This window comes from Fulmarus glacialis, unplaced genomic scaffold (genome assembly GCF_000690835.1).
Source record: "Fulmarus glacialis isolate BGI_N327 unplaced genomic scaffold, ASM69083v1 scaffold16635, whole genome shotgun sequence".
NCBI lineage: Eukaryota > Metazoa > Chordata > Aves > Procellariiformes > Procellariidae > Fulmarus > Fulmarus glacialis.
The window spans coordinates 1-26,672 of NW_009215098.1; the positions used below are offsets into that span (position 1 = coordinate 1).

At 36.6% G+C, this 26,672-nt stretch overlaps 2 protein-coding genes across 2 annotated transcripts in view; one reads left to right on the forward strand and one right to left on the reverse strand.

The window, feature by feature from the left end:
- Positions 1-136: 136 nt before the first annotated feature.
- Positions 137-14,996, forward strand: BRD7 (bromodomain containing 7; the record flags this gene model as incomplete). Its single annotated transcript, XM_009578829.1, is given in 16 exon segments — positions 137-406; positions 1,175-1,304; positions 1,706-1,763; positions 3,384-3,528; positions 4,906-5,016; positions 5,365-5,549; positions 6,458-6,581; positions 7,202-7,277; positions 8,238-8,345; positions 8,910-9,042; positions 9,934-10,045; positions 11,241-11,297; positions 12,186-12,297; positions 12,449-12,592; positions 13,690-13,833; positions 14,804-14,996. Coding segments are annotated over 16 exon segments (1,974 nt in total), but the record flags the coding sequence as incomplete, so codon positions are not given.
- Positions 14,997-19,382: 4,386 nt separating this feature from the next.
- The window catches only part of ADCY7 (adenylate cyclase 7), a 31,289-nt gene continuing 23,999 nt past the window's right edge, over positions 19,383-26,672 (reverse strand). Inside the window, exons 17-24 of the mRNA XM_009578830.1 lie at positions 24,715-24,878; positions 23,387-23,468; positions 22,657-22,812; positions 21,802-21,948; positions 21,260-21,367; positions 20,355-20,469; positions 19,644-19,768; positions 19,383-19,529 (exon numbers count right to left, since the gene is read on the reverse strand). Of these exons, the coding sequence (XP_009577125.1) occupies positions 19,383-19,529; positions 19,644-19,768; positions 20,355-20,469; positions 21,260-21,367; positions 21,802-21,948; positions 22,657-22,812; positions 23,387-23,468; positions 24,715-24,878 (1,044 nt within the window). The remainder of the gene's footprint in view (positions 19,530-19,643; positions 19,769-20,354; positions 20,470-21,259; positions 21,368-21,801; positions 21,949-22,656; positions 22,813-23,386; positions 23,469-24,714; positions 24,879-26,672) is intronic.

Sequence of the window (26,672 nt, forward strand, 5' to 3'; positions counted from 1 at the left end):
CGGGTTGGCGTCGGGGCTCGGCCCAGCGGCTCTGCTGCGGTCGGGGGGAGAAGCACAAGCAGCTGCGGGGTGTGGGAAGAAAGTGAGCCCGGGGTTAGTGACAGAGACTTGCGGGGAGCCGGGGCTGTGTTAGCAGGCTGAGTGCCAGAGCGCGTCTTCCGCGGTGCTGACAGGGCTGCTTTCTCTGCTGTTTTAAGAATATGTAGAAAAACCACTGAAGCTGGTGCTGAAGGTTGGAGGAAGCGAAGTTGCTGAGCTCTCTACTGGAAATGCAGGACTTGATTCCAGCCTGTACGAAGACAAATCTGAACATGAGAAACACAAGGACAGAAAAAGGAAAAAGAGAAAGAAAGGAGAAAAACAAGTTCCTGGAGAGGAAAAGGAGAAAAGAAAGAGAAAAGTTAAGGTATGTATTCATGCTGGTGCATTTTAGCGAAAAAGATGCTTCAGCTTTGTCTAGTCCTCACATCAGAAGGTGAGCAGATACGACTGTAACTTCTATCCTTAAACTGGAATACATTCAAACTCAGTATATTAGTTTTGCCGATTCCTTTTCTCCAGGTACTTTTATTAGGAAAAAAAGAGTGAAATAACCTGAAATTTCTCATCTTTCAAAAAATATTGGCGAGTATAAGAGCACAGAAAATTAAAAAGGGGGGAAAAATTCTGTGTCTAAATAAATCCATTTATGTAAAACAGAATGAAGGCTTTACAAGTTCTTAATTAAAAAGAAAAAAATTTATTTCCCTCTCAGGGTTCTTATCGGGATAAGTAATTATAACACATTTATTTGAAGCATTATGGGTACCTCTAATTTTAAATTTCCTGACTATTTCTTACTAGTTTTTCTAAAACCTTCAAAAATCATCTTAGGGGCTTTGCTGGAGACAATTCTTTGTGCAGAGAATAGTGCAGTCATTCCTGTCATGCTATAGTGGCTTTCTGTCACATTTAAAAAAAAAAAAATTCAGTGATACATTGCATTGTATAGCTGAATTACTTTATTGTCCAGCAGATGGAGACAGTACATAAAGAATACGAGGTTTTTAAAGACTTACAAACTTTTTTTTTTTTTAAACTATGTGAGGTTTTGAAAAATGCAGAGAGCATTATGTACAGTAATAATGGTTTTGCAGTTTCTCTAAGTTTCTATAACAATCTTTTCTCTTTCTAGGAGGATAAAAAGAAACGAGATCGAGACCATGCAGACAGTGAGGGAGAACAGGAAATGAAATGTCAGACCCCCATCAGATTGGAGTTGCCACCAGAGAAACCATTGACAAGTACTTTATCAAAACAGGAAGGTAGGGAAAAAAAAAAAGAAATCTCTTTTGCTAATTCCAGTTTTCTTTAATTGGCTCACATTTTATTGTTCTTTGTTTCTGTAGCAGTGACTTGACATTTTTTGCCATCACAGTGTTTTCCCCCATCTCATACAAAAATTTGAAATTATGTTACCGTATACTTCTTTTGCAGAATGATACCTGGTACCTATGTCAGAGTGAGCAGAACATCAAGTAAGGCCAATGAGAAAAGTAGATCCCCTATACATGTTGTGGGTTTTGCCACTGTATTCTTTTCATTTATGATGAATTCTCAAGTTGCATCTCAAGCTTTGTTTAGTTAATTTCTAGTATCTTGGAAGTTTGGTACCTCTTGCGGTCAGTTCTGTCTCACACCCTTTCTCCCCCACTTTTTGGTCTAGAGGTGGAGCAGACGCCACTTCAGGAAGCTCTGAATCAACTCATGAGACAGCTGCAGAGGTAAATGCATGTGCTAAAGGCTTTCAGAGCTATGAAATGAAAATAACATACATTAAGGGAAGAGGCATATAAAAAACTGAGTGAAAATATTATTGCTAAATATATTGCTAACAGGACTGTTTTAGGAATTTAAGTACTAGTTTAAGAATGCATACTTACAACTTCTCCTCAGCTTAGGCTTCTTGTAAACACTTCCAGTTTAAAGTTTAAAGTACTTTTTAAAAACTTTCAAAAATAGGACACTTTTCCAATAATGTGATGCTTTCTTTTTAAAAACCTTTTTTCAGAGAGGCACAAGAGTTCGGAATGAACTTGCCAAAACTTCTTTTACCTTGAGTTCTCCTATTTTTAGCATTACTTACTATAAAAAGGAAGTACGCACTTGAAAACTTAAACCATGTTCTCTTACTGTCTTATTAACCAAATGTCTTGATTAAAACGATCAGATTTGCAGAATTTGCAGTTCTTTCAAGTAGTCTGTGGTTTAAGATATTCTTTCTTGACTTGAAGAATTAAGGATATCTGCATGTCTTGTACGAGAGTGGCTGAAAGATCTTTCCCTTTACCTGTCTCACTAGATAAAGCTTGAGACTTTGTTCGTGAGTTTTCTCTTAACCTTAAATTTTCAAGACCTTGGTGTCAGTTTCAAGAAACTAACAACCAACTACCAAAAAGTGTGTGTGTTTGTTTTGGCTACCGTTCCATGCATACAGAAAGAAGCAGCCACTTCTAGTTTTTAATCTTGTGTCTCAGTTGAATGTCTGCACTGTGCGCTTCTGCAGTATGTATAGCAAAACGCTTTTCACTGTTCTATAGCAACTTGGAGTAGAAATCCGTAAGTAAGCCTCAGGAAAAAGGCCTGAAATGCCAAGGGTTTCACCAGTGTGTGTAGCATCAACACTGGCGTAGGAGGCCAGTCTCATGCTACAGAGTTTAGTGAAAAGCAAAAAAACAGTGTTTCTGGAGGAGAGATTCTTGCCAGCTTACCAACTAAGCTTGATCCTAAGGAGAAAATACCAACCAACTGTATTTGATTTTAATGCTATTAGAAGCACCCAGGAACATCAGTGTATGTCAGAGATCACCAAAAGTCTTAGGAAATTTTAATGTAAAAAACTATTAACATTACGTAACTTGAAAATTAACATAATTCATAAATACACACGTTCTATCACAACTTTTAGCAATAAGCTTTCCCTTCTCTTAATTTCAGAGTAAGCGATGAATGACAAGTATACATTCTTACGACATTTCTTCCTGTTATTTTTCAGTGACTTAATTATTATAAAAACACTTTTCGAAAAGCCAAAACTTTAAAAACACAAAAAAAAAAAAAAAAAAAAGAGGGGGTTTTTTTTTAATCTTCTTGAGAACACAGGTAGTTACCAAAATGTAGAGGTAACTTCTAAAATGTGTTTGTAGCACTTTTTTGGTAATGGGTTTGCGTATGGGATCTTTTCAACCTTCAAAAGTGAAAGATTATGCTGACACAAGCCATTTCTAGCTTTATGTTTTTGGTTCCTTTTCAGCTTAGTCCTTTCCTTTCTATTTAATTCCAAGCTCAATATGTTCTTTGTTATAAGCTGAAACATAAAAAACTGTCTTTTCATTTCTTAACAGAAAAGATCCAAGTTCTTTCTTTTCATTTCCTGTGACTGACTTTATTGCCCCTGGCTATTCCATGATCATTAAAAACCCAATGGATTTTAGTACCATGAAAGAGAAGATCAAGAACAATGGGTACCAGTCCATAGAAGAATTAAAGGTAATTCTGTAACTTTATTTTGACTACAGAGATGTATTATGCTCAGTTGACTTGAACTCTAGTATTTTATGAGAATATGAAGATGCCAAAAGAACCAGTACTTCTGCCTGAAGAAATGTTTCTTGTTGAATTTTTGTGAGCAAGTAAGTTCTGGAAGTGAAAGAGAAAACACTTGTGGTTTGTAAATATGCATCTCAAAAAGATGTGGATGGTTTCACGTTTTGTGCAGGATTACACAGAACCTGTCAGTTTGTCCTTCAGCGTGTCATTTTAGATCTTTACTTAAGAATGAAAATGTTAGCTTTTCTTTCAGATTGCTCTCTTTTTCTGAATGTATTGCCTCTCAAAAAACAAGGATTCTAGTGAATTTATTGGCTTTGCCTGGTGTTACTGCTTCGTCATTTGCCTCCTGTCACCTCTGTGCTGGCCAGGCTTATCTAGTCATGTAGATCCACAACTAGTGAAGGCAAGATGAGCTCAGTCCTGTTGGCAGCAGCTGCTTAACCCTGTGCTGTAGTGTGTCTAGTGGATTCGAGGGCCTGTTCTGAAGGCCCCTAAAGCTTTTAAAAGGTGTGGGGACTTTTTTTGTTTCGTTTTCTTCAGTATAAATTTTCTCTAGTTCGTTACTGGGCTAGGTGAGGACCTGAGAAGTGTAATTTGTGTGTAATTAACAGTTGAACTTAGGCAGATGTCAGTTAATAGTATCGGTTGTATTTTCTTGCATATTCTTCTTCAGAGCTCCAAAACTTCAGAAGAATATTCCCTGTTGTTTCAGCTGTTTCTGGTTAGTTTTTGATTTTAACTTTTTGTCTTTTTAAATAGCTGAGAATGTGATAAAACATACCTACCTGTAGAGGCTCTGCAATGAGGATAGAAGTGAAGCTTCTAGCTCAGTCATTCAAGAAATGAACTTCAAACAAACATACATTTCTTTTCTTCACTGTAACTGAAACTTTGGCATATTCCTTATAACGATTTAACTTGAATTGCAGCTTTTGTGTTCTTAAAGTTAGCTTTATTGTCTTTTTTTATGTTGCTTCACTTTGTTTTTCTTTTAATGACTGCTGATTGGTCAGGGAAATGGGTAATTTTAGCTAAGGACTTCCATTAAAACGTTAAAAACTACAAACAATACTAAACACTTAAGAATACTTTCAGGATGTTTATTGGGGTGCTAGTTTTGAGACTTGAATCTCATTTACATACTTATTTCTGTTAAAACTTTTAATTAAATAGATTTCTTTCATTCATTAATTAAAAATGTTCTTTGAAGTTCTTTTTCCCTAAAGTTCGAGACACTGCATTTGCAACCAGGATTTTAATACAGTATACTATAAAATTTTAACTTTCATTCCAAAATTATTAATGTCTGTACAGGATAACTTCAAACTGATGTGTACTAATGCAATGACTTACAACAAACCAGACACCATTTACTACAAAGCTGCAAAAAAACTGCTGCACTCAGGGATGAAGATACTTAGCCAGGTAATAGAAAACACAAAACAAAATATTAAAAAATAGGCTTCTTTGGTTTTGATCCCTGTTTCATTCCACTTTTCTTACAGGGATCTCATGAAAATTAATAAAAATTTGCTTAATATTTGTCAAATGCTTGCATATTAGAATTTAAATAGTACATTGTTTTAAGGCTCATGCTCTAGTCCTGCTACCAGATCAGTTATTGAAGAAATATTTGCATTTAATATTTCATTTTCTAAACTGCCTTTATACTTGCTAGTGTAAGAAAGAACTGAAATAAAATCATCCTCTTATGGGTAGGTTAGGAAGAGATTCATTTAAGTAGCAAATAAAAGGATTCTGATGTTTTTTTAGGAGAGAATTCAGAGCCTGAAACAAAGTATAGAATTCATGGCTGACCTGCAGAAGACAAGGAAGCAGAAGGACAAGATGGAACTGCAGCAAACTGGGGAAGATGAAAATGGTCCTGGGAAAGACAAAGGAGAAGCTGTGGGTGGTGACACCAACACGTTCAAAACACCTAGCAAAGAACACAAAAAGTGAAGTATTATCTCAATAACAACTATAGGATACACCCTTTAAATGCCACTGAAACAAGATGACTTTTAGGGACCAGTGGATGTGGGTTTTTCTCTTTCTGGTACTACATATACACTAAGACTTCTTCATCTCAAGGGAGCAACATTTATATAAAGCGTTCTCGTATACCAAAAATAAATAAGTTTGGAATCTTTTATGATACCATCATTTTTTTATGTAGGTAACCCGGTACTGCTCATCAACTCCATTCCTTCAATTATTTTCTATTTTAGTGTCTATTTCACAAAAGTGGTACTGTTCTGGAAAAAGCTTGCAAACATGAACTTTTAAACATTTTGGTACAAATAACTATATAGCCCATTTCAAGTACTTTTTCTTTTTTTGCGTAGTAGTTGTATTTGAAACATGTAAATGCATAGCTACAGAACATGTACTTCCTGAAATACTTTTTAATATCTAGAAATACTCCTTTCAATGTTCTGAAATACTAGTGACTTTATTTTCACAGATTTGAAAATACAGATACTAAAATTCAGAGTATCTAATATCTTTTTTTACCAAAAATATCCTTGTTAGTTTTGTGGGAGTGATGACATAAAATCCAGCAACATGCTAAACTAGGATATCAGTATGGCTGAAGTCAGCTAAACACAGAGACTTTTACAGTTACTAACATAAAAAAGCATTTGCGGATATAAATCTTTGTCAAAGATTTTCCCCAGCTATGTTAAATACTGTCATATTAAATGGTACTTTTTTTTTGTTAGTTGTTTTGTCTACAAAAACAGTTTGCATGGTTGGCAAAAACAGTTTCTTCACTGTGTCTTTTTGTGATACTTAGCCAATTGGTGTCTCTTAAATCTGTCTGTTAAAGCTAGTAACTAGGTTGTGTGGGTTTTATTCACAGGAAGGACAAAGATCTATTTGAAGACAAATTACGAAACAATAGCTTGGAAAGGGAACAAGAGCAGATTGATCGTATTGTTAGAGAATCTGGAGGAAAGTTAACAAGACGACTTGCAAACAGCCAGGTATTTGATAATTCCTTTCACTTTTTCATAAACGAGGCTTACTTAGCATCTTACATCAGTTGAAACTCAAGGTATGCATTTACTACAGTTTACACCATTTTACATATGACTGATCATCTGTGTAACATCAGGTTAAAAAAAAAAAAGGCTTATCAGTTGAATGCATGCTGAATTTCATCAGCAGAGCAAGTTCAGCTTAAATTTTCAGAAATTTTAGATGAAGTAGTAGGAACCTCAAGAAAATACCTCAAATCTGACCTGCAAAACCCCATAGTTCTGAAACAGCCACATATCTGATCAAAGGTTATTAATGTTACAGGAGAAGGAGCCCAGTTTGGTAATATTGGGCCCATTTAATTTTCTACATGAATTACATTTTTATCTTTTAGCCTCTGCAGAAACGTTAATGTTTATCATAATTTCTTAATTCCTATACCAATAATAAAGTTATCTAGTGAAAATAAAAAAGTTAGAGCAGCACTCACTTCTGAGTCTGACTGATCTTTCCAAATCCCTTTCTGATTCCTGTGGATAGGACCGTTTCATTACATGTTTCTATTAGTTTAAGGACCATGAATTTCAACTAATATGTAAATCAAAATAGTCTGATCTTATTTCAGTGTGAATTTGAAAGAAGAAAACCAGATGGTACAACAACTCTGGGCCTTCTTAATCCGGTTGACCTTACTGCAGGAGGTAAGTTGGCGTGGTTCAGGTAACAAGCCACTTTCACCTACCTGGTCTGCTGGTTTTTTGCTGGGGCAGATCAGCAAAAGCTGGCCAAGAACCTAATCCTTCTTCACAGTCTGGATAAAGGTCTGGATTTAAAAAGCTGCAGCTGAGGGAGCACATAGATGGGTGCCAATTGTGGCTGTTGTTAGGAGCAGCTGGAGGAAGTCCTCAGTGGCTGTTGGTTCTCCTTTTTGTGTCAGCTGTTTGTGGGAGCTGCAAGAGAAAGCCTTTGCCATGGGAGAAGAGACTACCTGCCCTGTGCTTGGGCTCATTTAATTCCTGGACTCTCCGTAAGTCTGGTCTATGTACAGAGTGCAGTGTCTGCTGACCCAAAAGGTCACAGATGTTCCAAAATTGGCCACTGGGAGCTGTCTGGGTCCCAAATCATTTTGTCATGTCAGTGCTATCGATGTAGTTTCCACTAGCTAAAAGAGTGCAGGTGCTTGACTGTTTAACTGCCAGCTCATTACAGAGCTGAACTGACTAGGTCCAGCATAGACAGAAACCAGGCTGAAAACTTGACTTCTCCCTTCCCCCTGTTTGTGCAGTAGGAAATGTCAGCAAGAATAAAGAAAGTGTGGTCTTTCATGTTAAGAATCAGATCTTCTTTAATGATGCAGCCTCTGTTAGGGGAGGACAGAAGGGAGGAAGACTGATAGTGAAAACGTAACATTTAGGTTAAATCTTCTATACTTAACTAGTATTACCACTTACTTGGTCTGGATACTTACTTGGTCTGGATTCATGTTTAAGACTACACACCATCTTTAGTATGAAGCATTTGGAGAGGAAAACACACTTTGAGATTTGTATCCTGTTTATTCTGAGGTTTCTGGCTACAAGTATTAAATGAGTTACTTAACTATGCCTTATGTACTTAACTATGCCTTCATTATTTCTGTATTTTGATATATCCTATTGTAGAACCCGGTTACTGCCCTGTAAAGCTGGGTATGACAGCAGGAAGACTTCAGTCGGGAGTTAATACATTGCAAGGGTTCAAAGAAGATAAAAGAAACAAAGTTACTCCAGGCAAGTGCTGATTTTTTTTTTTTTTTTCTTAAAATGTAAGTCCTCCTCCTTATATAAACAAAATTTGTTGATTTCATTACTAGCACACAAATAGTTGGGAACTAAAATTTTTTTAATGATAAAGCACATTATTGCATGTATCTATCACACAACTAAACAGCACATCACAAAGTCTAGCTTAATTTATCCATACAAAAGGGGAGGCGGATTTAATAAAATGTTCATTTGTATCGAGAAGATACTAGTTAGATAAAGGTTTTTGCTAGCTTTGAAAGAGCATAGCAAGGAGCCTGAGAACCTGTTATGGGCACCAGACTGAATTTTCATATTGTGTTAAGGCATACAGTATTGTTAATAAAACATTTGTAAATAAAAATGCATTTAATGTAAATGTTACTAAAGGATGTTACAGTGTGAACAGATGGTATTCTGTGAAAGCTTGTTTTCACCATAAGAAATATGTTCCTGAAAGTTTCTTTTTGGGGATTGTTTTACAACCCCTTCTCATTTTTATCTGGTGCACACGTATCAGAGGTAATAATTAGTACTGTTATTATTCATTAGTGACATACTTGAATTATGGACCCTATAGCTCCTATGCTCCAACATACGATTCTACATTTGCCAACATAAGCAAAGAAGATTCTGACTTAATCTATTCAACATATGGGGAAGACTCTAATCAAGGATCTTTCAGGTAATCAGACAGCTAGGATGTGTATTGCAGTTCTCATGTACAGGAGGAGTTATGTGCAGTATGGGGTATGTCTTTGCTATTGAATGATGTCACTCCTGTCTTTATAGCCTATTGGGTTTTGTTTGTTTGTTTCAAGAAACAAACACTTTAATAAGAGAATTTGCCTATAAAGTGTAATTAGCCAAGATTGAAGGATTTTGATGCTACTGATACATAGGAACACACAGTCTAAAATTTAAGTATGTTTATTACTAACTCTGAAGGACTCTTGTTGAAAGCCAGCGAGTGGTACAAATGTTTATACAAACTGGATTTTTTAACATTAATGAACTTAATTACTGCCTTGAATGAGATGCATCTTTGTTAATGTCAAGTACTGACTAAATACTATGGTCATAGTGGGAGAGCTGAGTCCAGAGATAACTATTTCCCAATTTCGTTCTTAAATAGTATGTATACTGCTTGATTTTTGTATTATTTACTACAATAACAATAATTAATTCTCATTGGTTTTATTATTCTTGATTATAAAAACTTAAAGTCCTTTTGTTTTATGAGACTCTTAAAAGTGGAATACACAGTGCTATAAATTCATATGAAGTGTGGGAATACTTAAGTACAGTGCAAATGTTAACTGCCTGTGCAAGTTTGCTTTCAGTTTGATGCAGCTGCCTGAGGCAGTATAGTCTTCCTAGTTTTTCAGTTTTTGTTATGAATCTGATTGTGTTCCTCAACTACAGAAAGCGTGGATAATTAAACTAAAGCAAGCTATTTAGATCAAATTTTGTGCTACTTTTTTGTGTTTTCTATGCTGTACATATTGGTTTGACTTTATGTAACTTTTTTCCATTGAATGTTTGGTATGAAAGTAGTTATCTTTTGATCTTTTAGTATTCATGATTTTTTGATGAAATCACAAGATTATCCTTTCTTAATGGCTGATAGTTTGCTTGACGTTCTAACTAAAGGAGGACATTCTAGAGCTCTCAGAGAACTAGAAACGGTAAGAGTGGATTTGTGAACTGTCTGGTCTTTGATTTTAGCACACAAGCTATAAAGCTAGAGAAAGATGATGCTGATCCTATTGATGGGCTCCCTTTTAATTGGCAAAATTTGGAAGTGAAGACTGATACTTGTCTCCAGTGGATGGATTTTCTGGAAAGGGTTTATTTTGACTTGTTAATTAGTGAAACATGAAAATTAACAAAATATTGTAGACCGAATCAGAGTCACACATTCTTTCTCTGTCTGCTCTCCCACTCCCATTAGCACTAGCTCCTGTTCCATTTAGTAAGAAAATATCAATAAGCAGTTGATTAGAAATGAGGTGATCATGGACAGGCTTTCTTGTTTCCATGAAAAGTTTATCATGTTCCTAGCAGCTACTCTTTAGTTCAGGAGCATTAGTAACTAGTTTTTCCCTTTACTTGGTACAGTGCTTTTAAACTCAAATATGTGCTATGTAAAAATACTGAACAGCTACTCTTCAAATTCTTGGGAGATTTCGGTACCTGTATGTGCCAAACATGACTGGAAGCAAAGGGGTGATTTGACGATCTTAACTTAATCGACAATCCAAGAATTAGTTGAGAATCTCGACAAGACAGTTCCTGTCAACTAAAAGTCTTGATTTGAGTTGCACATCAATGTAAACTATTGAAAGAAACAGATCATAGCCTTTTAGTAATGGGTCAAATATTAGCTAAATTAATACTAGAAATAGTTCATGGATCAAAGATCAACCTTTGGCCCCAGTTCAGACCTTTGCTTAGCATTACTAGTTTAGCTCTTTTCTAGTACCCAATAGTGACACTGACTTACAGGGTTCAACCACTACTGTTGCAAGTATTAAGAGAAATACAGTTGTGTATAGAAACAGAATACATTTCAGCCTCTAATAATCATCCCTCCTTTTCTTCCTGCCCCCCAGTAAATAATGTCTGATGTGACATCACGGGGGAAAAGCATGTGGACTTTGCAAAGAGCAATAAAATGTGTGCTGTAAAAATGAATTTTAGTAAACATTAATATCTGAAGAAAGCCCTCTAAAAATAGTTACTTTGCAACTTAGTTTACAGAGAAAGCTCATTATGACTTTGTATATTTACCTCACTTTAAAAATACTGCATTTTGTAAGGTTTTACTTTGAACTTAAAGAAAAGACTAATGCTGCCTCTAAAAATCCTTTCTCTATTCAGCCATTGGAGGAAGTTGAAGGCCCACATGAAAGAAGTGATGCAATAAAAGACATAAAGGTAAAATTTTTCTGTATCAATTAACTACTCCAACCAACCTGTCTAACCCCGCAGTTATAAAACTGCCTACAACTGTAAGGCCTGTGCAGCTACACCGAGACTTTGACAAGCTGTAAATACACACTATGCGAATCATGACAGCGGCATGCTATTTTGTAGGCATTTGGAGGGTAAGAATCTCCAAAAAAGTTACGTCTTAAACGAGACTATATGTCAAGAGAACTGGAAGAAAATGCTTGTATATTTTTGTTTGTGATTGTTTAACCATGTGTTAGATCTTCCGGTTGGCAGCTATAGTTGTTTTATTCCTATCTTAATCTGATTTCATTTAAGATGAACTTGTAATACAAAAGTGTAAAATATCACACGATACATAGCTCTCTTTCAGAAGTTTTCTCAAATACCTTGTGCCCCTTGTAGGCATACAGTATATCTCTAAAATCATTCCACCCAAACTTTGTTCAATTAGAAAAAGCGTAGCGGTAGTTCTAGGGAGAGGGCTGCTCTCCCGAAGCCTTCATCTGCAGCCAGTTCCCAAGTTGGTTTTGAATTTTGGCCTTGGATCTTAGATAAACTCTGCTTTATGTGAGCTCAAGGAATTTTTTTTTTTTAATTGGGATGCTGGTCTTAAATTACTACATCATTTGTGCATGCCCCCAGTGTTTTTGGCAGATGCCACTTTCTATTTGAGTATGAAATAGAATAGTAAACTGAGTAACTGTAGAACAGTAAAAATTTCACCGGCTGTCTTCAGCTTTCCCTCTCTATGTTCACTTTTTTTGGAGAGCGGACTAACTTTGTGTTCTAATTTTCCCCAATTAATTTTGTTGTTTCAAAGCTGATCTAAATATCTAAATTACTACTTGCTGTTTTTTTTTTTTTGTTCAGATTATGGAAATTGATATTGCTGCCAGGTTGGACTCTGCTAATAACGACAGACTTACAGCACTAAAAGCAGTTACAAACTTTGGCATGCCTATAGAGGAGTTTGATTCTGAGGGTGAGTTTTCTTGGTACTTGCACTTCTGATATGTCTGTAACTGTTTCAGATTCTCAATCCCTTCACACAATCAGCCTTACCATAATTTATATCATAATGTAAGTAAATATACTCTCTTACTAGTTAGGACTTTCTTTTCTTCATTAAACAGAGGCTGAAATCTTCCAAAGGAAACTTGATGAAACAACAAAGCTTCTGAGAGAACTCCAGGATGCTCAAAATGAACGACTAAGTACAAAACCACCCCCTAATATGATTTGTCTTCTGGGTCCATCTTACAGAGAGATGCACTTGGGTAAACACACTTTTTCTGATCATTCTTGCAGAATTGATCAAGTCCCAACTTGTATCAACTCCAAGAAAAACAAAGTTTTAACAGTTGTGCAGAATATGTGCCCTGTTAGGCCTAGAAGATTAAATTAATTTTTTTTGTATGTAAAGCCAGATGAAAGTTTTGAACAGTAATTACAAGTATTTCCTCTTTACTAATAGATTTCCCTAGACCTGATTGGGAGCTCCGTGCCATGGGGCAGACGATGGCCAAACGCCTCTAACTCCATGATTTTTACAGTGTCTCTGAACAGGGGTTGCTTAAGTGTTACCAAGTTCTTATTGTAAGGCTAGCTTTATTCCAGGTTTGATCTAGTTATCAGTCTATTTTATTATACCAATTAATACCAATCATTCATTCTTCAATTACTTGAGCAAAGCTTCTTGTCTCACAGGTCAGTTATACAGCCTGTGTTAATGGCAACCTTCTAAGATAGGACTGTGTGCAGAGGGCGTCTCTTTTGCAAGTAAAGCTAACTTGTGCAATCTCAGCTACAGCACATGTGCTCTAAAATAACCACTTCGCTGTGATAAGATAAATTCCCCATTACTGGAGAAATATTACCAAGTCGGTATTCTACCAAGTCTAAACCAGACCAAATATTACCTTTCTTAAAAAGTTTAAGTACTTACAGCATCCAGCTTGAAGGAAAACAACAAGAACAGCCTCTAGTTTATATACAAAACTAAATGCTGAATCCTGAAAGCCAGGTATTACTAACACAACTGCTGTGTGGGTGCCACCAGATCTCTCCCAGCTGCTGTATTAGTGTGACCCACGCATCATTAGCTTACTCTTTAACTTTCGGTGTTTCTTGATGGCAGCACGCCTTGGTCAGCAGCTATTTCATTCCTCCTACTCTTCCTCACCGTCTCTTTTATAGTTCCCAGTATGTCTTGCATGATTGCACACAGTACAACAAAACTCTTCTGTTGCAGAAACATTATTTAACATAGTTCCATTTGTACTTAAATAATTAAACTGTTTACAGGGTGAAGGGCTCATTTCAGCGATTTTGTGTGTATATATAGCATATAAATACATCCACTTATCTTTTCTAGCGGAGAGAGTAACCAATAACCTGAAAGAACTTGCTCAACAAGTGACTCCAGGTGATATTGTTAGTACATATGGAATCCGGAAAGCAATGGGAATTTCAGTTCCTTTACCTGATACAGAAGACGGCTGGGTAGATTTGACAGAGGGTGAGTATACAAAAACATATCATAGCATCTGCTCAACTAAAACAAACCCACATCTGCAAGTCGTTAGACTGGCTTGTGGTAGAACTTGCAGTAACCGAGTTCCAGCTTTCAGTTCTTCTGCCCTTTATAAAATTCTGTTTCTAATGGAAAGTTGCTGTGTTTGGTCTCAGTCCAACATTAATCTCCTGGATGTATGGAACTTTGGTTCAGCTACATAAAGTAGTTATTTTGCTATTCACCTTACAGCATTGCCTAATTTTAAAGCTTGGCAATCCATCCAATTCTAATTTATCCATTTAGCGTGAAGTTACAAGAGAAGAGATAAAATTCCTCACTTGCTAAAACAAGGACATCATGCTTCCTTCGTCTCCAGGCTTTTGGCTGTGCACTCCTTTTGCTTAATTTGGCCAGCTGTAGTGCTTTGTAAGTTGACAGCATTAGTTCAACTCATCCAGCCAAAAGTAACTACTGTTTTTGCTGGATTAAAGGAGTCAGGTCTGTGGAAAAGTGCCAGAACCAGATCTCCCCCTTGTGGCACAGAAACGGTAAAAGCATACCCAGAGTTTGTGTTCGTCCCCAATTTTTAAGGCAGGTAAGAATTTCCTTTCAAGAAAGCTAATTCACACAACAAATTTACTCAATCTGTGGTTTATAAAAAGCTTCAGTTAAGATGATGTCTAATGAGAAGAGCAGGATTACTTGAGGAACTTACCTATCTTTTCAAGGAAACTGCTCAAGAAATCTTGATTTCAAAATCACTAATTTCTTTTCCATAGCACTGTACAAGCGAGGCCGTGTAACAGAACCGACTGAAACATAACATTTTCTTGGACTGTTACAGAACACACAGCTAACTCAGGACTATCTGCACAAATAGCAAATTACTTTAGGAGTGTTCTATTGTATACACATTTCTTTCATTTAAAAGTTATATATGCTAATTGACCTGGTATCTGTTGTGAACTTTCAGACTTTCAAGAACCTAAAAAGACTGCCACCATCCCTGAAAATGAGTGTGGTCCAGTTACAGTCTGAAGCTTCGGTTACGTTTACAGCTGTTTGTTTGATTCTATTTAAGAACCAGATAAACTTCTTTCAGGTGCATTCACCAAGCATGTGTATATTGTGTGTTAAACTACTTTTGTTTATTAAATTTTGGAACTGATGACATTTGAAATTGAATGGTTTGTATTAGAGTTACTTCTGCTACATAAATGCACTAAATTATTCTTTTTGCATTCCTTATTATTTTAAAGCACCTCTGCAGCATTTAAGTTTTCCTAGATTGTTAAGTGTCTGGAGAAGTCAAAGCGCAAGTGAAAACGTGCCTATAGATGGTGCAGGGACTCAACCAAAAGTTTCTAAAAGCAATGTATAGACTCTCGTTGCAGCCAAAATCATTAGTATCTGAACAGAAAGTTTCCCTTTTTAAAATTACTGTGCAACTCTTATGATCATGAGGAAGAGAAATAAACTTTTTAAATAAAACTGATGGAGCCTGGTGAATTAACAAAAGACCGGCTTTGTGAGACTTTGAATGTGGATGAATCAATGTTAGAGAAACAACGCCGTCTGCTCATCATATTCTAAAACTTGAGGGCAAACATACCGTGACGATAAGGTGAGACTAACCAACCCACTTGCTGCCAGTAAGTAAAAATACCGCATTAATACAGTGCGGTCAACTGAGACACTCGTGTAGATGATTCTTATCACTTGGAGGTATTACTAAATGCTATCTGGATAGTGATTTTAGGCTTGCTTGTCAGGAAGAAGAGCATATTTAGAAAACTCCTAGCATTAAAAGTCAAATCCCTGGTGAATAGCGCTGGTCTATTCACCAGAACTGCAGACAGAGCAGACTGACAAGACAGCTTTCAGGCACGGAGGAGAATTCAAGCACCTTTGCAGCATTATATGTGGAGCCAGCGATGCTTGTACAAGTCGGCTTTTCCCTAGGCTCGTCAGTTACTTTCACACAATCACACAGTGCTATCCATAGGTTCTACCACAGGCATCCTTCAGTATTTTTAAATGTTGCTCCTGTTTACCCCATGGTTCCAGTATAACCTTGGGCTCGAGCAAAAAAGTGCTTCAGTTTCATCTGATTAGCAATTGCTACGGTGCGCAGTGGCATGGAATTGAACTAAGAGGTAACTTAAAGACAAAGCATAATCATGAATTCCACCTTCCACCCCCCAGTCTTATGGCCAACATCATCCTTACACTCCTTTCCTTCCTCCTCTCTAAAAATGGCTGCAGAAGTGTTTATTTAATTGTTTTTACACTTTCACAATTCCTAAAATTCATTCCAAAAAGATTGAGCTGTCAACCTGGATTCTTCTCCAGTAGTTGTCCCAGAATGTCCCAGAACTTCTTAACAAAGTTGCCACTACAATTTTTTCACAGTGCTAGGTAGTTGCAGCTGAAATATTACTACAGGGAATTAATTTTTCCATTAGTATTTTAAGTCATTTTCATGCTACAGAAGAAGACACGATGCACAACAACCGTGCCAGCCAAATCGTTACTGGCTCACTCGATAGCATCTCATTTCCCATCGCTTACCTTTCATACAGTGCAGTAGGCAGCCACAGATGGAGGAAAACTGAGTATTGAAATTATTCTTTAGCTGTTGAATGCAAGTATGTCTCTACATATTTTCTACTTACACAAATTTTTTTAAAAAATACGGAGTTTATGAGTAAAAACAATCTTACTAACTCTACGGGGTATAAGAAATATGCCTCCTTTTCATGGGAATCTTCATTAAAATAACAGCAAAACCAAACAAGTTTCAGGAAGTTTTTTATTTAATGGTAAAAAAAAAAAAGTTTGTTCTTTAAAATAGATTGCTAGTTCAAGACATTATTAGCTCTTCAAATTAGAGACAGTGCCATTTTTTCAGTTTAAGAAAACAATAATGCTGTAAGGAAGATTTTTCCAACAAGGTTATTTCCTCAATCTGAAATTTCACAGTTCACTCTCAAAAGGACTGCTGAAAACAATTACTTATATACAGTTGCTTCTTAAATTGAACTTTTTCTGGGGTTGAATATAGCTCTCATATTACAGTTCCAGTTCTGACGAGAAATTAGAAAGTCATCCTTAGATACAACCCCTTTTTCATTACACGCAGTTTCTAACTTCTCCTATGCCTTGCACAGTACGCTAACACTGAGTGAGCGCTGTAAGTGCGTAACGTCCTTTTAAAGCTGCACCAAAAACTACTTCTTCCAGTTTGAAAGCTACAGCACTTTCTACCACTTCTGTAAATGAGGTTAACTTGAAGTTATGCCCAAGCAAGTTACTAGCCTGACAGGCAAGATAATGTAAACAAAAGCCTTTCAAAATGCTGTTACAGACAGCAAGTTTTCTTTCGTAGATAACTTACAGTTACATTCTACTAGGTGTGTGAACAGGAACACTTCAGAGCCAGCTCTATCTATAGGCATAACACACTTTTCAAAATATATTCATGAGGCAAATAGTCACTTTATCTAACATATGACATCAAAGACTGCTGAAAGGAGCCTTTGATGCATGCATGGTCCTTATAAAACAATAAATAAATATCTCAAAACAAATGCTTGCTGAGCATCTGTTACTACAAATATACAACATACAAGAGTAGCAAAAGCTGTTTGAAAGTTTATTCAACTACAACACTGACCTCATGCTGACAAGACACCAAGTATGAAACTTCCTTCTTCAGCAGAGTCCACACATGAACCAGAGAACCTCAAACTAAGGTTTTCTAACGTGCTATTTTCTGTTGGAGACTTACTACAAACACAGTTTTGACCTACCAAATTGACGAAGGCTATAAGCACAATTTTTAATCCACAGCTGGACAATATTTAGATTTGTTCCTCTCTTGAAACATAGTCACTTCTTCTTCTAAAGAAATTACACAGTAATTAGAAAGTGGCAGTGATGCATAGGACTGCTTGTTAAACACTTTTCCAGTATGGTTTAGTAGTAAACCCAGAAATATCAGTAAATGCTGCTTTGTTTGTAGAAGAGTAAGGCTTAACAAAACAGATGTTGAACTCATTAATCATGTGCTGTTCAGTCATGGTACATGTGGTATATCGGGGGAGGGGGGTATCCATCCTTAGTTAAGACATATAATCAGGCACAAGATGCTAGCCTTACAGAATACTATCATCTCCACCAACAGAAAACAGATTAAGTGATTGCAATAAGTAGAAAAATGTTAATTTAGAAATTGGCAAAAGCCAATAACAGCTTAAAAACTTTACAAACTAAACTAACTTACAGCAAGTCAACTTCCGTGATCTAATGCCCTACGCATACTTACAGTATTGAGGCTCTGCTGAAACATTTCCATTATGAATATGTTTTTTCCATACATCCTTTTGTAACCTTCAAAACTAATTTGTTTCATAAACTGCATTGCCTTTAAAAGGTATATAACCCAGCCAGTGGCTAGTCAAATTGAAGAAACAAGAATAGAAAAAAACCCCCAAAACCCACCTTGAATGCGGTTTATACAGTATCTGCTACTGTTTCTAATACTATCTTATTAGTTCTGTTCTTCAGTTTCCAAACAATTCAAAACAGGTTATTTTTTCTTCCGTAAGTGCCCTCAAGAATGCAGTCAGCATGCAGAACTCCTGCCGGGTGTCAGCGATACAAGCTGCCAAGCGTGCAGGATAACCTGCAGGTGCTCAGTGCTCCTCAAGATCGCGTATATTTTTTGAAATTTAAAGCCAGAAATTTAAAGACATTCTCTTATGTGACTGTATAAAATGTGCATGCAGATACCAAATACAGAGGCACAGAAATACAAAGGAGAACATGTAATACAATGTAAACACTCTGAACTAGACAAAAGTATTTCTGAACAGCTGTTGGTCATGAAAACATTTGTGTAATACAAGGTGCTACTATGGAGGAGGCGAAGATAATAAAAAAGTGATCCGATACTGTGCAGTTCATTTTTTTTTTCCAAAGGAGCTCAGCACAATTATCATACATATTTGAGCTTACTTGCATTCCTCTTTCCATCATTCAGCCATCTTCTGCTGTGAGGTCTGTTTAGCATTAAAAGCAGGATATGCAGCGCCCAGAGTATCGTCTCACACATCTGTGACCAACGCAATACTGTAAGCAGGTGTGTGTCAAAGAATGAAGCAGTGGAATGTTTTAACGTGGTAATGAGTTCTACAGTGCATGCACATATGTTGTTACTGGAGCTGTTAAGACTCCCACAGTGCAGGTAAGGAAAGGAACTAACTGAAAATGCTTCGTGGCAATTCCAGGTAAATCCTCAAATTATTTCAGGAAAAGGTAGTCTTTTTCAGACTGGTGGTTATGTGTCTTCTAGGAACTTTTCAGAACGTCTCTTCTTCCAGGAAAAAAAAAAAAAAAAAAAAAATCATTCTCTTGTCTTGAGATGTAGAAGAAATAGGAGTAGTATATGTATGTTTTTAGAATAAAGTCCTTCACATACGGAGGGAAATTCTAAGTCTTCACAGAAGGGAGGCAGTTTTAAGTCTATTTTGATTAATTTCATCGTAGCCTCAGTTCAGTCCCATGCCTTGGAATTTGGCAGTCTCGGTGCAAACAAAGTAAGTCCTCAGTTCTCCCTTGCCTTTAACATTAATGAGTCCCCTACATTCACATGAATATCCCAGCTCCTGTAGTATTTTACTTGTTTCTTCTGTGACCTTTGTGTGAAAAGAATTAGAAACCCTTGTGAAATTCTTCTGATTATTCATTTCAAAAAAATCCACAACCAATTAGAAATAATTTCTTAGACATCCCAAGGCTCATACATTTACCTGGATTTTCCCAAGTTCCCCCGTACTCTCCATTCGGCTAGCAACATTAACAGTGTTGCCCCAAATATCATACTGAGGTTTCCGGGCACCAATCACACCAGCAATCACAGGGCCGTGATTTATCCCTGTATAAACAAAAGCAGGTGTCATTACTGAAGTAGAAAGTAATGTGATATCTAGCTTCATTATTAGCCATAAGTCATGTGCTTCAGGGAAAAAAAACCCCAAACTTAACCCTGCAGTATGTTTCTAGCAATCAGCATTATCACTGTTCTATAAACATTAGTACCGAAGCTCAGGAGATGTGAAGTGACTCATTTATTGTAAAATGGGAATCCGAAAAAGAGCTAGGGCAAAGTTCATGCCAAAGCAAAATTCTTCCTTTTCTCCTTTTAATATATAGAAATAAACATAATAAACAGTAACAGGGTACCTCCCTCTTCATCTGCACCTATAATTTTCTCCAAACTCATCCAGCTGCAGTCTTCGTATTGCTCCCTCCAGCGATTAGAAAAGCCCATCCGTGAAGGAGCTTGGCATATGTAAAAAGCTAAGACTACCTTCAGCTATTCAGCATTTTATAATAATCCAAATACTGTGTGCAGTGTTAAGAAGGGCTCCACAGCACTCAACAATTTACCCAAGTCATCCTACCTCATTTTTAATTTCTACGGAGCTGCAGAGTTCACGTTCTTCACAAACCTAACTTACCAATACGTAAGCGGAAATTGTTAAAGGAATGTCTGTTGATGCCATCCAGTTTACTCATCAGGGCAATTCCATATTCCACCATAATGCCAATGTGAGCATGTTGTCTTTCCTTATCCTACACAATTCATAACATGTATTAATGATCAAATCACAAATAGAAGTTGTGTCAGGCTACTATTCCACACCAGTACTACTATTGAATGAAGTATATATTTATAAGGGTGAGAGCACTCATCCTTGTAACTGTGCAGAATGGCACAGTTCAACAAACATTCAAAATGGATTTAAAAAAACACATTAAATTAAATTGGAATGGCTAGAAGGTGACAAGCATGATATGTTTAAATTTTGTAATGAATTTATGCCTGTCCTTTAGGATTCCAGATTTAATTTTACACGTTTTGTATATATTACACACGTGCATCCTAATGTCATACACAAACCTGCTATAGTGAAAATGAGCCTGAGTACAGAAACTGGTTTTAATTCTTCTGGGGGACAAACAGTTTCAGATTCAGATCTAACGTGGCACTTGAGGATTCTCTTCTTGTGCCAGTTCTCAGGTATCACAAACAGCTTACCATCCATCTGAGAACGCCTTTTCTTTGGCAGCCATTCTTTAGCTTCCCTACTATTAGAGCTATTCTGTTACGCGTCTAGAAATGTTAAGCTACTGGAATCAAAGATTAAAGATGTAAAAAGTATGCTGGGGTTCCAAAAAAATGGAACTAGGAGATAAACAGTGAATTCAACAGGAGACAATACACTTTTATCAACTTTTCCCACATTTCAGAAAGTCACTCTTGGTGATTTACTTTCTCTTCTATATCACATTACATTTTGTTACTTTGAAACGCACCTCTGTACACACAGAATACCGAAGGCAGATTTCAGAGACAACGTACCTGGTTGTTCTCTTGGCCCGGCGTAACGCTGAGACCAGCTGCTGCCATGTAGGTGCTTCCAATGGTTTTTATTTTTTCAACACCACTAAATTTAGGTTTTAACAAGAGCTGTTTGAAGGGAAGAAAAATAGAAACTTGAGACTTTAATACATTATTTCAGTGTGGGATTTAACCAGAAATCTTATACTGTCTACAGTAAACATTAAACATCTCTAGGAATACTATCAATCACATGAAGGTTAGATAAGAAAGTACTGAGGATTAGTTTCACAGTTTTGCTCTACCTGCTCATAGGAGAAATAAAAGCTCTGAAGTACTGAAATAAAGTCCTGAAATTCAGGACTTTCAAACTATACTACTAATACATTAGATGATGTAATTGAAAAACCCCATCAGATAGGAATGTATCTTTCAGGATTGCAAGGCTGAACTCAGAACATTGGTTCAGCGAAACAGCCCCTCTAACGCTCACAGATCTAGTGAAACTTTTTATTTTGCAGTAAATGTGTCATCCAGTCCATTTTTGCCAGAAACTTAATTACCTCATCAAAATCAGCAATGATTTCATTTAACAGCCGCAAGCACTCCAGGCCTTCTTTATTGACATCACATTCAGTGTAAAACACCTTAAAATCTGGTACCGATGCAAACATGACACAGACACAGTCATAAGATTGATGGTACCAGTCCTACAGGAAAACAATATATTCACACATTGTCAGCAGTCACCTTCCACCACAGGTATTCAAAACCATGATTATTGTTTGTAACCAGTAATCAAATTACAGTTTTCCTATGAAGTCAACCACAGTACTTTACAATGGGCATCTCTTATTTTATCAGAAACATTAACAAAGTTCATTTGCCTAAGGAAAAGCTGAGATATCTATGTATTCTCATCTATTCTGGACAGTGCCAGTCTTATGACACTTACCATGGCTGTGAAATCAGCAATATTTATTCTGATGACATGCTGGCAGAATAGGATGGACATCTTAAAAAAAAATCAATCATTATTGATGAACTTCTCACTGGGGTTGTTATCAAGGAGATACTATCTGTTCCCCAACTAACTTCTTTAAAACAAAGGCCTATCTTCTCTGGTAAAATATGGTCTTTGGAAAGCAGTAAATACTTTTTAAACATTTGTCAAACTCAGCCTGTGCCCTGAAGCCAAACTACCAATTCTGAAAACAGATTTCAGAGACTGACACTAGAAGATGGCATTTTTTTTGAGACCATCTGGGTAGCAGATTCTTGGGTTAACGAAGGTCTTGGCATACAAACAAGAGGCAAAGAGTGCAGAACCTTATAGTCTGCTGTGTGCTTGTTAGCATGACATTCTCTGTCACAGAAGTCCAATTTACTGTCCTTCACCTAGTAGAGATTAAACACACCTCATTTCGTTTTTCACCAATGAAATAGGCAGCAACGTGTGCTGGAAGTACATTTTCCAGCAAAAGCCTGTTAACATTCTCCATCGTTTCAAACTGTTCATGTTCTTTTTTAAACTTATTCTTCCACAGACAATCCAGTCGACAGTAATAGTCAATCTGCAAAGGGACCAAATATGACAAATTAAATCCACATAATATCTCGCTGAAAAATATTAGTCATTTTATTCAAAAAGCCTACTAGCAATAAAGTTTCTTCAAGGCCTTTTGAGCCTATATAGTTATGAGAAATGTGCTTTGAGAATGAAGGTCAGAAAAAAACAAAGCAGTCAGTATGAATGAATGTCATTTGGGTACCATCAGGTGTATTTACCAACATGACATTTTAATAATATGGTGATTATTTTTATCTTGAATTACTACCTTGATTTAGGATGAATATTGACATATAAATACAGATAGATCCAAATTGGAAGAATTTGAAAGTTCTGACTTCTGTAATGCAAACACTATTGAAAAATATAAAAATGTTCCCACCCTTTCACAGTAAAAATTTTTACGCTATCTATAACTAAGTACAAGTAAGTACGTTATCTACAAGTACAAGAATATAAAAAAAGATTAAAATATATACTAATTTAGTGCAAAATTTCAATGAACAGTACTTTTGCATTTTATTTAAATCAACTTGCTGCAAGTCAAAGAACTAACCTATTGCTTTTTAAATACATACCTGTTTTGCAAGTAAAATTAGGGTTATGTAAAACAGAACCAGATATAAATTAGTCATTATCCTTGGCTCTTTGATGAAAAGCCTGAAAACAAGAAAGCAATACAAAGTCACCTGTATCCTTCAAGAAAATCCCTATGACTAAGGGTTGGGGGGGGAAGGGGAGGGGAAGAACAGCATAGCAGAAGAGGGTGTCTTTGTTCAGACATACACCACCAATGCCATCGTTCATTTGTGCCAGTGGCTGCCTGCTTATAGGTCCTATCCTAATGACGAGAAAGGATTATCATTTAGTTCAGTACATGAACCGTGTTTCATGTAATGACAAAACAGTGCTAAAAGCTTGTTAAGTAGCTATTGTAGTGAGATGTTCAAGTAAACTTGGCTTTATCTTTATGAAGCCATCTTAATTTCCACTGCACTGAGTTGCAGCTTTCCTCCCCACACTGCCCCACAAAACCACAGCCAACAAAACCTTGAAGTAGGAAAAGAAACTTTCTTATCTGTGGAAGGAAAGATGATGACAAATAAAAACCTGAATTGCTGAAACAAAGGCAGCCATTAAATCACACCTGTATATAGTTCCATACAAATCTGAGATGCCACTCATACTTCATAGTAAGATCTGTCTTACCACATCTATTAATTTTCACAAATGCATCAAACTAAATTCTCATTATATGAATAGCCTGGGATTAAGAGGCTAAATTAAGAGCTCATTTAGGCTTTTTTAAGCTGTGCTGACAGCTCACAGTTATAGCCTCTGCAAAATAAATTTATCCTAATCTTCAGCTATGACACTATGCTGAGAATCTGAGAAACAGACTTACAAATGAACAATAAAACCCTTCCACATGATTTCTCTTAAGTATTTTTATAGTTTCTTCAATTAGATCAGGTAAATTGCTGTTACTTTTCAAAACATGTGCAGTTAGCGAGGTAAGTAAATGAAGAGTTCACTATCCTATTGACTAGCAAGGTCTCACAAGCACAGCTTGAGCATCGGACTTTTAGCAAGGCTTTTCTTCATAGTTTAACGGAAGATCAACGGTATTATGACATTAATATTCTACCCCCTAGTCTTTAATGTAAGCTAAACTTCCAGAGATCGCAGAAGCCATAACACAGAATTTTTCAGAAAACACACACCTTCTTAAAAAAAAAAAAAGTTATATGGTCTAATACGATTTCCATGTCATTAACTTTACAGAAAAGTTTGTAATGTCTGACTTACATGATTTTGATATTTCAATATTCCAGTAAGTGTACAAAAACCTAACACCCCCTTTAATGAGACATTATTGTCAATTGTAAGAAACTTCACACTGCACCTGGTACTGTTGCCATAGAAGCTCAAGTTTCTATGCTGAAGAGTATTAAAAATGATGAGGTATACAGTCACAGCAATGGACAGGAGGAGAACTTTGAGTTCGAAGCTCATTTGAAGAAATACTGAGCAAGCAATGAACCCCAATATGCAGCAGTAAGCATAATACTGTAAAAGAAGAATTTAAAGAGCAGTTGTATTATTCAGGCTTTATGCGTAAGAGACTTAAACCATAGTAAATGCTCTAAGTTCATGATCATTGGAATTTAAATAGAAGAAATTACAATCACTTACTACATACACTTAAAGCTTTATTTTTAATTGCACTAAAAGGCTGAACTTAATACTTTTTTTAGTTTACTTTTTTGTTAAAGACAAACAAAAAGATTTAAACAAAAAGCATCACACCAACATAAGCAGTGTCAGATAAAAACTGAAGTGTATTGAGAATTTATCTTCTGAAGTCTATTAATTTACACAATCATTTATTTAAAGTTCAAGACTAACCTAAAGCAGGCTCATAGTCCAGTGAACAGGCTCTGAACCAGGAACTCCAGCATTCTGGTCCTATTTTTGACAGTGCTCCTTTGTAACCTTAAGCAGATACCACATTCCCATCTCCCCCACCTGTAACATGTGAAGACCTTGACCTGTTCTCCAACCTTAGACACAGCTCCTTCATAAGAGCTTTGATGCTAATAAGCATCCAAGCATCAAGCTAGGGCCATTATCCAATGGAATTACTGAAAAATCTCGCAGAGGAATCACAGTTCAGGTGTGGTGTCCAAGGTCAGCATTCAGCTGGGAGCATTAAAACTGTCAGGTGGTACAAAGTGCATTGCGCAGACAGGACTGCTCCCTGCAGCCACAGGCACAGGTATAAGATGCTGACGTAGCATACTTTAGCCTACAAACAACTCCAAAATTACCTCTGCTTCTGCTCCTCAAGAGTTTATTTCTCTTTATGTACAAAGCACAGTTTTTCACCCATAATAGCACAGACCTACCACAGATCTGGGACATTCTTAGCTAAACAGTTAACATTTCTGCTGAAGTGAATGAAACCAGAACAATTTATGGGGCAACTCAGGATCAGAGCCTGTATAGTAATGTATTAAACCAACTCTGTCATCCTAAAGGCATTGAGTCTAACCTCAACAAGGTAATGAACACTCACAGGTATAACCCTGAAGCCAAATCTCTGAAAAAGAAACCACTACATAGAGAACACTGACGCAGGTCTGTTGGCCATTTAAGCCCTTTCACTCTATCAAGATACTTCACTGGGACACTTGCAAGCACAGCTCTCATCTCTCAGACTCAAACATAATCATCATCCTGTTCTACTGCTTTTTCCTCAAAGCTTTAGAGTCTGAACTTTCAAAAAATTGCAAAGCCATACTTTACTCAGCACAGCAACAGCAGCTGAAACATCTTGATTTCATGAAGAATTTTTCTGCTGTCAGATACTTTAAAAAGCTGCGTTTCACACAGCAACAGAACCCGCCCATTGTCAGTAATATATACAATATTCAAAGATCTGGGTTTTAAAGTAACATGTATTCACTACTTACAGTTTCCTCAATGCAGGATTGAGTTGTGTTTCCAAAAGGCTGATTTACAGACATGCAAAAACAGAAAATTACCAGATGAGTACAATGTGTACAATGTGTAACCTATCATTTGCCATAAGGACTTGAATGAAAGGGTCCTCACACAACCTGCTGCATGTCCATCATCTAAAGGGGCGGCCAGGTGACAAAGGAGCATCCCAAACATTTGGATGATCTCAAAATAGAATGCTACTTTGGAATTAAAAAGAAAAAATGAAACACTCAGAAATAATCCTTTTGTGTCATTAGTAAGTGCTGAATCTATCCTTATAGAAATGCTAGAGAACACCTTTCAAAGGTGCTGAGTAACCAAAATAAGCCAAAACTTCAGCTTTATCCATAGGTACTC